Source organism: Alligator sinensis, unplaced genomic scaffold (assembly GCF_000455745.1).
Source record: "Alligator sinensis unplaced genomic scaffold, ASM45574v1 scaffold1264_1, whole genome shotgun sequence".
NCBI lineage: Eukaryota > Metazoa > Chordata > Crocodylia > Alligatoridae > Alligator > Alligator sinensis.
Genome location: NW_005842770.1, coordinates 658953 through 675306, shown reverse-complemented (window position 1 = coordinate 675306; position 16354 = coordinate 658953). Strand labels below are relative to the sequence as shown.

The window sequence follows — 16354 nt, the reverse complement described above, 5'->3', positions numbered from 1 at the left end:
GTCATTGCCATGAACTCATTGTACATGTGTTGGTTTTTCCTGTTGTCACAGAGCTGTGATTGGATACCACTCTTATTCGAAAACTTAAGCATATTGAAAACCTCCCTCCTCCTTCTCCTCTCTACCTCTAGACCACGGTAGATTGGTAGACATCCTGCACATCTCACACATGTGCTGGGAGGCAGAGAGGGTTTTCAAAGTGTCATGTTGCATTTCAAGGAAGGGGTTCAGACTTCCATTTTGAGTTTTGAACAGTAGCATTGAAGCAGGTGTCCAAAAGAGTTGGTGTGAGGAAGTGGTGCAAAGAAGTGTGGGGTTGCTGCTAAACCTGGCAAAACCGTGGGATTGTCTACACACCCCTTCTGCTGATGCCGGTGGGGTAATATAACATAGTTTGTATAGACAAGGTGTTCCACGCTGTCTTATAGGAGCTTTGTATATAGGTGCACACAAGCTTCTGTGGCCAACAGCTAGAGTTCTGCTGACAGAGCTTTGTAGTATAGTTGAAGCCTAAAACACCTGAATGCAGGGAGTCATGTGAATTACCAGCTGCAGAGAAGGGCTTGTCTTAAATCTTGCTCCTTTTTGAAAGGTAGGTGCATGATTCAGAGTTGCAAGCAGGCACCTGTAGGCACAGCCCAAAGTCTGTTTACAAGCATCCTTTTCTACAAAGGTAGGAGTGTCTAATAGACACGATGGTCCAGGAAATGTGTGCAAAGCAAAGATTTTTTCACCAAAACATTCCCAAAAACATCCTTGCCTTTTAGATAAGAAAAGGCTGGTGGTAGTGCCCTTTTGTGCACAGCAGCTTAGTGGTTAGATTTCCGGCCCAAGAAGTGGGAGGCATGGCTGTAGGTCTCTTCTTTGCCTGAGGTGATTCAAATTCGCATCTTCCAGTGTAGGAGAGTACCTGAACCACCAGGCTGTAGGTTGCTAAGGGATGAACATTCTTTAGTCCTATTGAAGTTGTGCCACTATAAAGTAAAGGATTCAAGATTCACTGGGATACAGAGAGAGGGAACAGAAGTAAGGGTAGGAAGAGAGGTTACCAAATAAAGCAGATCAGCTGTGGCAGGATGCATCCCTCCACAGCTGATCCATTTCATTGGGCAAAACACACATCATCATTTGTCCTGCATTGCATGGGGATTCCCTGGGTCCCTTACTGTTACATGCCTCCTTGCTGTCCCAGTAGAGGGCTGTGTGGGACCCAGGGAACCCTAATACCCTGTGCCTCCGTGCAGGGACCCATGCCAACCACTGCTTCACACAGGCATGGGGCCACAAGGCTCCTGGCCCAGGTCCTGACGTAGGGTAGTGTGGAATCCAGGGAATCCTTGGCAGATCCACGCCAAGATCTGCACACCCAGAAAAACCCCTGTTAGAAGATTCCCTGGGCATGCATCTACAAGGGGGGAACCTGGGAAGGGATCTGGTGGTATCAAGGGCCCAGTGCTATGTGGCCTGGGAATGGGAATTCCCAGGGCATGCAGGATCAGGCCCCTCAAGCCCCTGGAGAGCAGTGGGCATCTCTGGGCTGTTCGTGCTCTTCTGCCTTAGATGTCAACCAAAGAAAAGCTGCTCAAACTAATGCTACCTATGTTGTGGTCGCAAGCTGTAGTGTGACAAGGGGTATGGATGTCAACTTGATTTGCTTTTGTACTACCATAAAAAATGTTATGGTGAGACACAGGTGATGAAAGGTGACCTCTGTTTCTGCCCAGCGAGACTTTTGTTATCTAGTCATTAGTGTATTCATTAAGGAGTGAGAACACTCTGGATTTTGATTCACACTTCTGGTACTGCTTCTTGTATGTAAGTTGACATTTTCATTTGAAATGACATTAAAATGACATTTTAACTCAAACATCAATTTGGAATTCAAATTATCATTTTGAATCAGTGTTCCAAAAATAAATACTGTTTTAAGAAGTCACTACATTTTGTTTCAATAGGAAATGTCAAGATTTTAGTTGAAGCTTTCCAGATGGAAATTTTTGGGAACTTTTGAGATTTCAGCTTGATTTGGGAGGTAAACAAATACTGAAATGTGGCATGCTGTTCTGAATGCACAGAGGTGCTTTGTTGAATCAGAGGCTCATAGTACAGAATGAGTGTGCGGTGAGTAAGCTAGAAATAAGCAGTAAAGGGTAGGATTTCCATGGAATTATGCCTCATTCTGGGCTAAATTCTGCACACGTTTAGAATTAATCAGTTTCAGGGACTGTACAGTGTTGTAACCAACAGCAGGATTAGACCTCTGTTTTCATAATTTTACACTGTAAATAGACATTTTACGCTGGTGCAGCATCAAAGGCGCTTGTAATCCTCTGTTTTCTTTAGTGCAGGCATGACAGAAGACAGCTTGAAGTTATCTGACTTCCAAGGATTCCTTTGCAAGCAGTGTTGTAAGGAGGCATGTTGGCGTACCATAGAGATTTGGGTCACCACTCTGGTCCATAAGAGTCTTAAGAGGGAGATGCAACTTATGTGCTTAGAACTAAGCTACTCTGCACCCAGGACCTATGAAAAATCAGGAGTATGCAGTGTTGGCTTAAAGCCCTTCCCCATGGGTAGCATGTTCTGTGTTCCACTTCTAAGGCCCCTGGCAGATGTTACATTTAGTTAGTTGTGTCTTTAGTAACCCGCTGCAGCTGCTAGCTGTCCCTCCCCCTCAACCCTGCCATGTCTGCCCCCCACCTCTACTGCCCACCCTCCAAACAGCCTCTGCCCCTCCTCCCCACACAGCCTTGGGTAAAGGTATTGGGGCTGGGATGAAAAATGGAGACTGGGATTGAATAGGGAAGGACAGTAGAATTTGGACCAGGAACTGAAGTTGAAGAAGAGAGAGGATTGGGACAGAAGTGAGCTGCAGAGATGCAGTGGGTAAGCTCGTTCAATTAAAGTATTGATATTAAGAGTCTAGTTTGTCTGGGAAGAAGCTTGCAGAAAAAACCAAGGTGGCACTGCAATGTATGTCAAGAATGTATGCACTTCCTTAGAGGTATGAGAGGAAGCGAACAGCAGGTTGAGTGCATCGTAGTGAAGGTAAGAACAGTAAGTAGTGGTATCAGAGTGGAGGTCTGTTATCGATAAACAAATCAGGAGGGAGAGGTGGATGAGCCCCTTCAAGTGTGGAGAGCAACTTTGTTTCAGAAACATGAAACAACTGTGAGGTTTATGTATTAGTCCTGGTTTGGAGCAACAGGGATACCAGTGTACAACCTCAAAAGGGTCAGAAATGATCACGTTAAAATAGATTTCGTGATTCAAGGAGAAACTTTGAGAAGAGCCAAAAGAGGACCCTACACTTCAAAAGGCAGATTTCAGTCCATTCAAAAGCTGTAGATAAGGTTCCATAGGTAGACAAATAAGAAGGAAAATATATTCAGAAGGGCTAGCCTTTGCTAGCCGACCTGATATTGCAGGCACAACATCTAGCTAAGCCAATATAGAGGAAAGATAACAAGCTTGACTGCACAATAATATTTTTTAGCAGTCTGAAAATAAACAGTGAGCCTATAGGGACCAAATATGTGAGGCAAAGGAAAAAAACAAATTATAACTAGCAAGAGATGTTAGAGGCAACAGGAAAGGATTTTACAAGTATGTCAGAGGGAAAAAAATAACTATCTTGGTTCTGCTGCTAACAGAGAAGGTAAGTTATTCACAGAAGATCTGAAGAAGGCAGAGCTTTTCAATTACTACTCTACTTCAACCTTCACAAAAAATAAACTCGGACTGGAAGACTAGCAAAATTAATGTAAATAAAGTAGGGGAATGGATGCAGATTGCGGTACATAAAGAACGCGAGGGAACATTCGACTAATTTGAATGGATTTAAGTCAGCAGGGCCCAATGGAAGTGCTGAGCAAATCTGGGAGTTGCTGTTAGTAAGAGTTGCAATCATATGAGTGACAGGCAAGGCTCCAGGGGGCTTAGTGAAGACCTAACATAGCACCTGTCTTTAAAAAGGAGACCCAGGGAATTATAGTCTGACTTCAATACTTACAAAGTTAATAGAGCACATTATAGAGCAGTCAGTACATATCCAGTGGATGATGGGGTGATCACTAGCAGTCGACGTGGATTTCCTGAAGATGTATTGTGTCAAGCCAAATTTATTTTCTTTTATCAAGGTTACTGGTGGATGGAGAGAATGTAATGGATTATATGTATGTGAGCCCAAATCCAGCTCCCCCTGTTGGCTGCATAATAACCCCATACCTGCATAAAACTACATACGTATGTGGGAATATACAGTTGCACATTCAGACATGCTCTTTGAGCAGTGCTTGGAAAAAATCCACTAGGGCCATTTAATCTGTTGTAATCCTATTCTACATAGGAGCCTGTGTAAATCTATGTAAGTCCTTGAAACTTCAATTGAAGAAAAAAACACCTCCAGTGACTGGTGAAGAGGATAAATATTTTGTGCTAAGTAGGTGAATGAACATCAAGGTGGGCTAGGTGGTGTCACTTAGTTCTTTGCGGGCATAAAGCAGGGATCCCTGTTGCTTCATGTGTTCCCGGCCCCATGTATCTTCCCTTGCCTGCTGGTGGGCACTTTCAGCTGAGGCAGTAGTGGGTACTTTTGGCAAGGTCTAGGCTATGGTCTGGTAGTTAAAGCACTTTGCTGGTAAGTGTGAGATATAGTTGCAAACCTCAAGGTAAAAGGAGGCCTGGAACTTGGGTCTCTCATTTCGTGGGCCAGTACATTTATGGCTGGATCAATTGGCTAAAAGGTGAGAAGGTAATTCTCCTTCTCACTACTTAAGCATGTAACTTTAGGCAGGTAAGTACTGTATAACTACCTAAAGGAGGAGTTGGGTTTGAGTCGTAAACTGTAGTGAGGCTTTTGGCAAAGTCCAACACACAATTCTCCCAAGTAAGCTGGAAAAGTCAGGGCTAGATTGAGTTACTCTTAGGTGTGTACATAATTGGTTGAGTAAGCACCAACAGTTTGCTAAAAATAGTTCGAAATCAGACAGGCAGGAGGTCTCAAGTGGGGTTCCACAGGAGTCTGTTCTGTGTCCAGTGGTGTTAAACAATGTTGTTGGCAAATTGGATGCAGTAATAGAGAGTATACTGATCAAATCTGCAGGCATCACAAAGCTGAGAAGAATTGAAAATGTATGGAGAATGGTATTAAAATTCAAAAGGATTTGGATAAATTGGAGAACTAGGTTATAGCTCAGAAATTCAGCAGAAACAAATGTAAGGTGCTATACTTAGGAAAGAAAAGAAAAAAACTAACATGCAGATATGCAATAGTGGGGATAACTGGGCTGGCCAGAGCACTGGTAGGAATAATCTGGGATTATGGTGAATCACAAACCCCAGGTGAACCAGTAGTCATTTGCCACAATAAAAGCAAACATAATTTTGGCTGTATTGTATGTGAGACAGTAGGTCATAGTAACTCTTTACTTGGCAGGGGATAGCCCTGGTCTGGAGCACTGTGTAGAGTCTTGGGTGTTGCATTTTAAGAAGGGTATATAGAGAAATTTGAGATAATCTGTTGGCGAGCAGTGAAAATAATAAAGAGGTTGGAATGCAAGTTGTTCATGAGGAAAGGTTGAAGGAACTAGGTCTGTTTTAGCTTGGAGGAAAGAAAACTAATGGGGGCATGATAACAATTTTCAAATATTTGAAAGGCTGATGTAAAGAAGGAGAAAAATTGTTTTCCCACATCACAGAAGGTAAAACAAGAAGCAGAGCCTATCTACAGAGGGAAAGGCAGCTTCCCAGTCCTATCAGTTATGTGTGCCAGAGGTTTGTATCGTTGGCCTGTATATTCCAGTCCTGCCGACGACCCTTTTGGGTGTCAGCATCTTGCCAAACAATGGATTTCTGTTTTATTTTTTCATTTTGCTTTTTTAAAAACTTAGGAAATTACGTGCAAAAGAACCTATAGTAAAAGAGCATGACTAAAGTTTCCAGTCATACATACAAAAGTTGGGGAATACCAGAAATAGATTGCCTGTGCAGGCTTGATTCTGCTTCATTATGTGGAACATTCTGATAGTCTTTGATTATGTGATAGCATACTGTTTTTTCCACTAGACTCTGCCTTTTGTAGTGCACAATTCACACTTCGGCCATGTAGTGACTTGCATTGTTGGCCTCTCTGATTGCTGAAGCTGACAAATGTTTAAAGAATGAGACAGAAGATTGCCAGAAAAGAAAGTACACTTTCATGGTTTAGGCAGATGAATGCTACCCTGGAGAGGGAAAACTCTGTCCTTGCCACAGACTTCCGGTGTGATGCTGAGCAGATGAATTGAACCAGTTTTCTGGAGACTATCACTTATCAGTTCCTCGTTTTCTGGATGTCCATCTCGGAGAGACATAGGTTTTGATTTGTCCTGGGCACTCATGGCTGCGGCTGGAGTCAACGGGAGCTGTACTTTGAATATGTAAAGTGCTGTACAGTGTTAAGTATTCTGAAAAAAACAGGTCCTGTTTATCTTAAAACTGGCACAGAGAGTTAGAGAAACAGGACTGTCCAACTTCTAAGTGGTTGGGGACCCTGTAAGCCACACCAGCATGAGTCACAAGTTCTCAGGGCCATGTGCCATGTGGGCAGTGCCCCCTCACCCCCACCCCTGCATACAGGTGCCTAGCCTCGTTATCAGCTCCCTAGCCAGGGGCTCCCCCACTACACCACACCTTGTGGGTGCGCAGGAGCCCACAGGCCTCAAATTAACCCCTCGCAGACTGCGTGCACCCTGTTGACCACCATTTGGATCGCCCAGTTACAGGGTGTTGTGAAGGTAAATTAATTAAATTAAATCAAAATTAATTAACATTTGTGAAGTGTTTGGATACTATGCTGATAAATGCCATAAAAACACCTATGATGAAATTCATAATTCTGTCTTCCAAATAAAGTTGAATAACAAGTAATAAAGAAAACAGGTCAACATGCTTAACAAAGAAGATAGAGCAAAATATTAACCAGCTGCACATTAAGAGAGCACCGTACATCCTCTGCCATGAGGAAGGCAGTGGGAGGTTCTGTGAAAAACGATGTTTATGTAACTAACGACTGTGTCATAATGCACATGCATGAAAGCTGTATTAATTTTGCAAAAGCAACCTTATTTCTGTAGTTCTCTAATTTCTGGGGGCTTGATTTTGAAACTTTAAATATGTTATTTTTATTTAGGTCCTTTGTATGTAGTTTAGTTTAATTTAAATAGAAAAAACTCATTCCTGTTTATTTTTGGCTGGCAGAGAATAGTTGTATCAAGTGCAGTTTTCTTCTCCAGTTGGAAAGTAACTTCTGTATTACCTGTCTTAATGGCTTTGCACAGTTCAATTTGTGCTTTGGAGTCTAGAGAAATAATAGCATTTGGTCTCCATAAAACACTTTTGAAATACATATGCACAAAGAGGGAGAATAAGCTCCACAGATAGATTTGGTTTTGATATTGTCTGGCGTTTGAATGTTTAACTTAAAAACCCCTATGTTCATGTTGTAATGATATACTATATCATGTTGATCATTTGGAGAGATTGGAGTCACAACAGTTTAGGCTGCAACTGAATTTATGTATTATCCTGTGATGTGAAAGAACTGAATATGACAAAGTATATGTGCAGTACCAATGAAAGACAGTTGTGTCCAGTGTGAAGATGGAGAGGAGTTAAGGATCAGATGACTGACTAAACTGCACTGAAGATTTCACATTCTCACTGCTTTCCAGCAATGGTTATTGGACAATTGGAATCGGGTTTTGCACCCTAAAATTTCCATTGCTTCTGTGATAGCGTGTCAAACTCAAGGGGGTGGGGGGAAGAAAGAAGCATATACAAAACAGAAGTTTTTTTTATGTGTTGTTTTGAATAAGATATTGGGGGGGGAAATAGAATGGAACAGAATGGGGAAACCTTTTAAATGTTGAATTATGTGCATCTTCTCTTCCTTCAGGACAGTGGTGATTATCCACTTACCATGCCTGGTCCACAATGGAAAAAATTTCGGTCAAATTTTTGTGAGTTCATTGGCGTGCTGATTCGACAGTGTCAGTATAGCATCATTTACGATGAATACATGATGGATACAGTCATCTCTCTTCTGACTGGTTTGTCAGATTCCCAAGTTCGAGCTTTCAGGCATACCAGTACGCTCGCTGGTAAGTAAGTTGGCACAAAGAACAGGATTTTCAAAACAGTTATTATTATACCTAACTGCTCTCGGTTTTACCATTAGGGGGAATGGGACAGAGTTTGGGCAACACTGAGTTCTTCTGAGAATCCTATGCAAATTGTATCATAACTGATTTAACTATACAAAAAACATTTCTGGGTTGGCATATAGCTTGGGAAATGTGCTTGAATGAGACCAGAAGTTGCCAAAGACCATGAGAATTCCACCCCCTTCCTTCCCATGCTCAGAAACGAATCCATTCCCCCCAACCCTTCCACTATTTCCCCTTCCCTGCTCTCCCCACCCCCACTCTTACCACCCCCATCTTTTGCTTTTTCTGTCCTGGGAGCAAGGGAAGCTCCTATGCTGCTCCAGAGTAGGGGCTGGGATCAGCCTGGGACTGTGATGGCAGCAGGTGGGTGGGTTGCCTGGTCCCCCCAGGTGATTCCTGCCAGCCCAAAAGCAGATGCGGGTGGGGGGAACCCACCTGTTTGCCACCCCTGTCCTAGGCTGAGCCTGGCTCCTGTGCAGCCTGGCTGGAGCACTGCTATAGCTCCCCTCATCCCTGGGACAGTGGCAGGTGGGGGAGCTGGGGAGGGGATGTGATTCTGAGCAGGGAGGGGAAGAAGGAAAATTCTTACCTGCTTTGGGGACTTAGACAAGTCCCCAGCTGCTGCTTCCATGGCATGGTCTGCCCACCCTGGTGGAGTGGGAGCAGGAAGGCAGCTGGAAGAGCAGGGTGCAGCTACCCCTGCAGTGCTGGTTTTTGTTTCCACACTCCCCTTTGTGAAATCCAGGATCTGCTTCTGATTGACATTTCAGGAAACTGAAGCTCACAACTTATCTATTGCCATATAAAAGCACAGGCAGTAGCTATACAAATGTACCATGATATTGTCCCATTAGTGTATCACAAACCTGTCTTAAAAGCTAACCACTTCTTGAAGATCACCAATAAAAATAAAGTCAGTTTTATGATGATGTAGACTCTTGTCCATGGGGAACTGGACAGAGATCAAGTTATTTCATACATGCCATTAAATAGCCATCGGCAGTTTTCAGTCTTTTCCATTTTGCATTGGATTTGAGCTAGCAAGCTAAAGATGAAAAGTCCTGTGTAGTCTTTCCAGTCTTTTGAATGAAAAAAAAGACTTTTGCATAATTTATTGATGAATATTTATTTTGTAGCATAAGGTGCCTGTCATAAAACCCCAGGTGCCCTGTACAGTACATTTTAAATGCATTAAATAGATTCTGATTAATAGTGTCACCAAAAACTAATCCTATCCACCAGAGAAAGAAAAACTCTACCATGCCTACATACCCCTCTTTTCAATGACTGCTTCCAAATAGACTTTGGAAAGGAAGGCCAGGATTCTAGATTTGAGTGTCATCTTCTGCTGTCAGCCCCTAGCGACTTCCTTCTGTTTAAAATTAGCTGAGATACATAATGAGATGTGTGATGTCTGAGATAAATAGACTCCAGACCATACAGGCTTATATGTCATACCTGTCATTCTAATTTAAACATTTAGAGAATCAAGTGTAATATTCTTCTTTATTGTTGTTGTTATCTTTGCATCATATTTGCTCACATATAACATGCTCTGGAATTTAATATGCTCCTTGTTTTGAAAGAATGAAGGAAAACAGATCATTCTTCGTAGTAAGTAACTGAGCAGCAGCAGCTAGGGAGTGGAGCCTGCTCATTGTTCTGCTCCCTGTGGATTGTTGCAGGGGTTTTTTTCAGTGTCACCTGTGAGAAGTAGAACCTGTTCTTACCACATTTCTCGCATATAATGTGCACTCAAGTTTCCAGCAGCTGGTTTTGGGGGGAAGCGGTATGTTATGTGCAGGAAAATATGATAAAATATTAATATGCTTAATCTTTGCCGAGCCACTTTCTTTAGTTGTCCAGATATTCAGTTAATCAGAACCCCAAATTGAGACCAGTTTTTTGAAAGAGGTTAGCTTTCATTTATTTCCTTGTATAAGCTCAGAGTTCCAGGAATATCCATGACCTTGTAACTTCATACAGTTAGTGCCAGACTTTCAAACGAATGTAACAATCAGTGAACTGAAGCCTTTTGAAATTCTGTCCGTATTGCTCATTTTGTCCAGAGAACAAGTGGTACAAACATGAGATTCTGTTTTAAGAATTACCTCTATACATCCTCATTCTTGGAAAACACATACTGCTTAATGTGCAACAAGAAAAGATTCTATAAGTATATTAGCCAGAAAAGGAAGACCAAGGAAGCAATGAGTCCATGGCTAAGTAGTCAGGGTGAGCTCTTAGCAGAAAATGCAAAGAAGGTAGAGCTGCTCAACAGCTACTTTGCCTTCAGTCTTTACAAAAAAATCAAGCTGCACCCAGACAGTTTATAGGGATTTTTTGGATAAGGAAAGGGACAATTTCAGGGGTGAGATAACAGAAGAAACGCTTTTGATGCGTCTGAACCAATTCAAGTCAGCAGGACCTAATGAACTTCATCCCAGGGCACTGAAGGAACTGGCAGTGGAGATTTCAGAGACCTTGGCAATAACATTTATCAAGTCCTTGCAGACAGGTGAGGCACCAGAGCAGTGTAGTGCCCCTGTTTAAAAAACAGCAAAAAGGAGGACCCCGGAGGAACGTTAGACTGGCTTGTCTCACCTCGGTACCCAGGAGGTTATTGAAGCATATCATAAGGAAGTCTGTTTGCCAGCATCTGGAGAAGGAAGGAGCAATCATGAGCACCCAACACAGATATACTATGAACAAACCATGTCAAACTTGATTTCCTTCTTGGACAAAATAATTAGCTGGGTGCATGAAGGGAATGCGGTGGATATAGTGTATGCAGGGTTCAGCTAGGTTTTTGACAGTCTCAAATGACCTTCTCATAACAAATTGGAAAAATGTGGGCTAGATGATAGACAACTCGCTCAGTAGCCACAAGCAAAGGGTAATTATAAATGGATTCATGTCAGAATGGCAGTAGGCTTCAAATGCAGTCCTGGGGCCAGTGCTGTTCAACATGTTTATTAACTATTTGGATGCTGGAATAGAGAGTTTTTGGAGCAAATTTGCAGATGACACAAAACTGGGAAGGATCATGAACACACTGAAAGACAAGAATGCAGTTGAGATGGATCTTGAAAAATTGGGAAGTTGGGCCCGAGCTAATAGGATGAAATTAAGTACGGGTAGGTGCAAGGTGTTATACCTTGGGGAAAAATAATAAAAAACCCAAATACAACATGTGTGGCACTTGGCTGGATGTCAGTTCTAGGAGTCTTGGTGGATCACAGACTCAATACGAGTCTGCAGTGTAACAGCTGCACAAGAATAATATGTGGTTTTGGGTAGCATCAGTAGGAGCATTAATACAAGACACAGGAGGTGATCATGCCTCTTGAGTTGGCCCTGATTAGGCTTCATCTAGACCGTTGTATGCAGTTTTGGGCTCTACGTTTTAAAAAGGACATGTAGAAGTTAGAGAGGGTCCAGAAAGGAGTGACAAAAATAATAAAGGGCTTGGAAGGCAAGCCATATGAAGAAACATTGAAGGAAATAGGCATGTTCAACTTATGGAAGAGGTACTTAAGAGGCGACATAATAGCATTCTTCAAATATCTGAAGGACTGCCATAAAGAAGAGGGAGAACACCTTTTCTCTCTTGCTGCAGTAGGATATGGACCAATGGCTTGAATTTGCAACAAAGCAGGTTTAGATTGGATATAAGGTTATCTTTACTGTTAGGGCAGTGAGACAGTGGAATAGACTGCCTAGGGAAGCTGTGGAATCTCCATCACATTTTGGATCAGGAAGAAATGTTATCCCCTAATCAGACTATACAGACTTGGGGTTGCGTTCCTCTGTGGCATGGGGGCATGGCCCTCTTCCTTGAATCTCTCATGCATAATTTTTTAGTCACACTTGCAGCAGCAGGATGCTGGTCACTGTGACTGCCGCGCGTGCCCCACCCCCCAGCCTACCTATAGCAGGTTAAGGTGCTTTGTCTTGTATTTGTGTGGCAGGTTTGATTATACAATTTTATTAATAGATTAGACAAGGATTTATATGGGATGGCTTTGGATAGGGATGAACCTGCCTCTGGCAAAGGCTGGACTGGACAACCTCCAGAGGTTCCTCCCAGCCCTACTTTTCTATGATACCCTCTGTTGCCCCTTCCTTTTTCAGTGTATACATGGAACTACTTAAATGTTAGCAAAGAGATAATGTGTGTTGTTTTTAGCATACTGATAGCTCAGTTGTTAAATCATGTCCAGCCTCGCAATGGAAAAGATGACCCAGTGTCTACAGTGATCTGAGTGGAAAGGCTTTCTTCCCCCCCGCCCCATCTGTATGATGATGTGAACTAAGGGTTTCCTTTGAGTTTGGACATCATACTACATTATCCAGGTCTTACAACTATTTAGAAACTAAAGCAAGCACAGAATATAGCTTATTTTTTCTTTAGGCAGAGGATCATGTTGAGAGTATATAATATTGGTGCTCTATATTTGTCTGCAGACAGCCTGGGAATCTCCTGGTATTATCCAAAGTAGTAATTTGAATCTCTAAAACTCTGTAAGATTTAGTACTAGATGACAGAAGAAATGTTCTTCCAGAGTGACATTTTACTGTGCTGGCAAAGAGTGAAAGCACTTAGGTTGAGATCACTTCATATTAATTGGGGGAGGATTCTAGTAAAGGTAGTCTGTGATTTGCTTTTCACCTGGGTTAAATTTGATAAGCTTCCTGAAATGGTTCAGTGCCTGTCTTTTTTTTCCAGCACATTTAAGGAAGGATGACTTAGGGTTCATTGGTGGTGGTGCTGCTGCTGCTGATAGTTGTTCTTATGTCTGCAGTTAAGGAATTTTTACCTTAATATTATTTGTCCTAGTGGATACTTAATGGAGTGGGATTGTAGCCCATTGTACCCTGTGTTCAGTTTGTCAGTGTCTAAAATATGGGAAGGATGTTTATTAATGTTTTCTATAATCAGATACATATAATGAAGGGAAGGAAGAGATATTGAGTCAATGTAAATTGAGAGTTACAGTAAATTGATGCCATTTGTAATTTTGCTACAATTTGAGAAGAAGGCATATGAAAGGGGCACTAGTACTAGAAAGCATTGGGATAACCTCAGCTACATGATCAGCATTATGCATAGCATGTTCTGAGGAATGTTTTCATAATTGCGATATAAAGCTCAATTTGTATTTTTACACAATACTCTTTTTTGACTGGGGAGCCATATCAGACTTCAGTTTCAAAGAAATAGTCCAGCAGCTTTTTTTAATTGTGCAAGAGGCAAGAATTTGGGGGGGTGATATCTTTTACTGGACCAGTTGCGTGATTGGGATAAAATTAGACAATCTTTTGCATGCCAGGCATTCTTCTTGTAATTTTTAGTCATCTTCATACAGTTGTTACACACAGTCTACCTCCCAAGTGTGTTGGGAAAACTCCCAATGAAAGAAAGTTACTTTCCACTTACTGGACTTGACAGACTATGTTGATTTGCTCCTTCACCACCACCAGTTTTTAATATTACTCTGAAAACATGAAAAGGAGCTCCAAGGGCAATTGGAGCCCAGTTCCTTCTGTACTCTGATTTCTAACGTTTGGATCAGTCGGGGGCGTGGGTATGCCTTCAGTGGGAACTATTTTCTAGATAATTCTGTATACCTATGTCAGGAGTTGGTTACATCCCATGAATGTGGATCTGTTGAGGTATTATATTTGAGCCCCAGTTACAAGTGAGTAACTTTCCTTCATCTTCCACTTCTTTCAGCTATGAAGCTTATGACTGCTCTTGTGAATGTTGCCTTAAACCTGAGTATTCATCAGGATAATACACAGAGGCAGTATGAAGCAGAGAGGAACAAAATGATTGGTAAAAGAGCCAATGAAAGATTAGAGTTGCTGCTCCAGAAAAGGAAAGAGGTGAGTAAAAGGACCAAGACTATTCTGCTTGGTATTTAGTTCGTTCTCCTCAAAAATGTAAATTAAGAAGTTTCTGAAAAGTGTATGTAGCCTTTGTCATTTATATCATTTTGAATATCTGAATGTGTTCTCTGTGTGTAGTGCTAATTTCATTTTAGCCTATGTTCAACGATTTGTCCATAGTGGAAGAAAATTAATCATTTAGACCAAAAAAGATAAAATTTAACATTTTTTAAATATTACATGGTTTTGTGGTTAAAGTATGATGGTGGAAACAAATCCGTTCTGTGGCACCTATGTGACCTCAAGCATTGATACTTAAAGCTCCATTTTCAAATCTTGGACTCATACATGCAGCTGGTCTTGCAGGAACTAACTTCTGTATGCATGAGATGGTAGTTATTTTCAAAGATATATGTGGTTCATCACTACACAGCGCACAGATTTTGGCTGTGTGTAGAGTAAAGAGCTATTAAAAAAGGGATCTTGGGCACTCCCCAGCTGAACTGCACACTACTTCTTTTAGCCATAACCACTGTATACTTTCTTCTTACTTTTATTCCAACTACTTTCAAGAAACGCTGGAATAGGGACTATGCCATCTAAATGCAAGTAGGAAAAACTAGGCAATAATTATTAAAGTCATTTTTAGTAAACGCCAGTCATTAGAAGCATACTGTAATTCTCAAAGCAAGCATTAGGCCCCAAGAAATGCATAGTTAAGGTTATACTTTAAAGAAATCTAAACAGAATAAGGTGTGGAAACTAGGGGTGCACGGGTTTTTTTAGGGCCGATAACTATAGCCAATTTTTAAGGAGGCATATTGGCTGATACTGATCTGATTTCCAATACACAGCCCGGCAGCTTGAAGAACTACGTGCAGCTGATAAGTCTGTTGTGGTGGAAGGGGAGGGGGAAGTGAAGGGGTGTGGGGGTGCAGATTAAGGGCCTGTGGTGAGGGAAGGAGTGGGGCTGGAACAGGCGCTGCCCAGTTGGGGTGGTGCAGGTGCAGGATGGAGGCGCGGCCTCCCCAGGGGGCGGGGGGGGCGGCTCCCACCACTGCGAACACCCTGGGAGTGCACGGGGGTGGGAGGGCATGTGCTCCTGGATCTGAGCTGGGTGGGCTGCATCGGCTACCAGGGGGCTGCAGCCACCCCAAAATTTGCCATAGCTACTGTTGCCCGCCCCGCCGCAAGCACAGCCCGACCCAGCCCCTGCCAGGAACAGCCCGGTGCAGCCCCAGCCTATAGCAGCAGCTGCCCTTCCCCACACAGATCCAGAGGCACCCACCCCCTGTGCCCTCCTGGGGTGCACACAGCAGCAGGAGCCTCCCCATCCCCTCCTGGACAAGCCATGGCTCCTGCCAGCGCTCTACCCTGCCCTTCCACCCCTCCCCTCTCCCCTGCCCTTCCACCACAACAGACTTACCAAGTGCATGCAGCTCTCCCAAGTTGCCGGCCCGTGCTTCTCGCTACCTACATGCTGCTCTGTGGCTGCGCACATGCATGGGCCATTTATCGGCCACAGCAGGCCAACTTCCGATGCAGACAATTTTCTTTATATCGGTGCCAATCCAATATCAGGCTGATGTATCAGTGCACCTCTAATCAGTGCACATATCAGGCGCTCAAAAAAAAAAACATTTACTTCTAGCCTGCAAAATTAATGATCGTGAATAAAGGCAGTTAGTGTATATGGTCTCAGACTAGGGTAAATTAATTGTGAAAGACATACTTTTTTAAATTGTTTTCCCCACATCGTGTCACTACAGGGCAGAGATTATGGTTCTTTCGTGCTTTCATTGTGCATCTCTTGGATTTCATATAAGGGTTTCACAAATCCTATAATGCATGATCTGCACTTAGTTGCATCATCTTTAAAATGTTGTTGACCCTTACACAACTTAATGTAGTTTTTCTGTGTGACCATTTCTGTGGATTCTTTAGTAATAATAGGTGTGCGCTGATACATCAGTCTGATATTGGATCGGCACTGATATAAAGAAAATTGACTATATCAGAAATCGGCCTGATGTGGCCAATAAATGGCCCGTGCACGCGTGCAGGCACCACGCAGCACGTAGGTAGCAAGGAGCACAGTTCTGCAGCCTGGATTGCTGCTTGCAGCTGGTAAGGATGTTATGGTGGGAGGGGAGGGGCATTGGGGGGCAGATCAAAGCCCCTGCAGTGAGGGAGAGAGTGGGGCTGGGGCAGGCGCTGCTCAGCCAGGACAGGGTGCAGGATGGAGCCGCAGCTCG

At 42.8% G+C, this 16354-nt stretch overlaps 1 protein-coding gene across 8 annotated transcripts in view; it reads left to right on the top strand.

Moving 5' to 3' along the window:
- Positions 1–16354, top strand: part of STAG1 (stromal antigen 1) — a 251543-nt gene that overhangs the window by 77414 nt on the left and 157775 nt on the right. For all 8 annotated transcript variants that reach the window (XR_003096470.1, XM_025216836.1, XM_025216838.1 and 5 more), the window contains 2 exons: positions 7937–8141; positions 13945–14096. Coding sequence is in view for 7 of the 8 variants with exons in the window: in XM_025216836.1 (XP_025072621.1) it covers positions 7937–8141; positions 13945–14096 (357 nt within the window). In the remaining variant the exon portion in view is untranslated. The remainder of the gene's footprint in view (positions 1–7936; positions 8142–13944; positions 14097–16354) is intronic.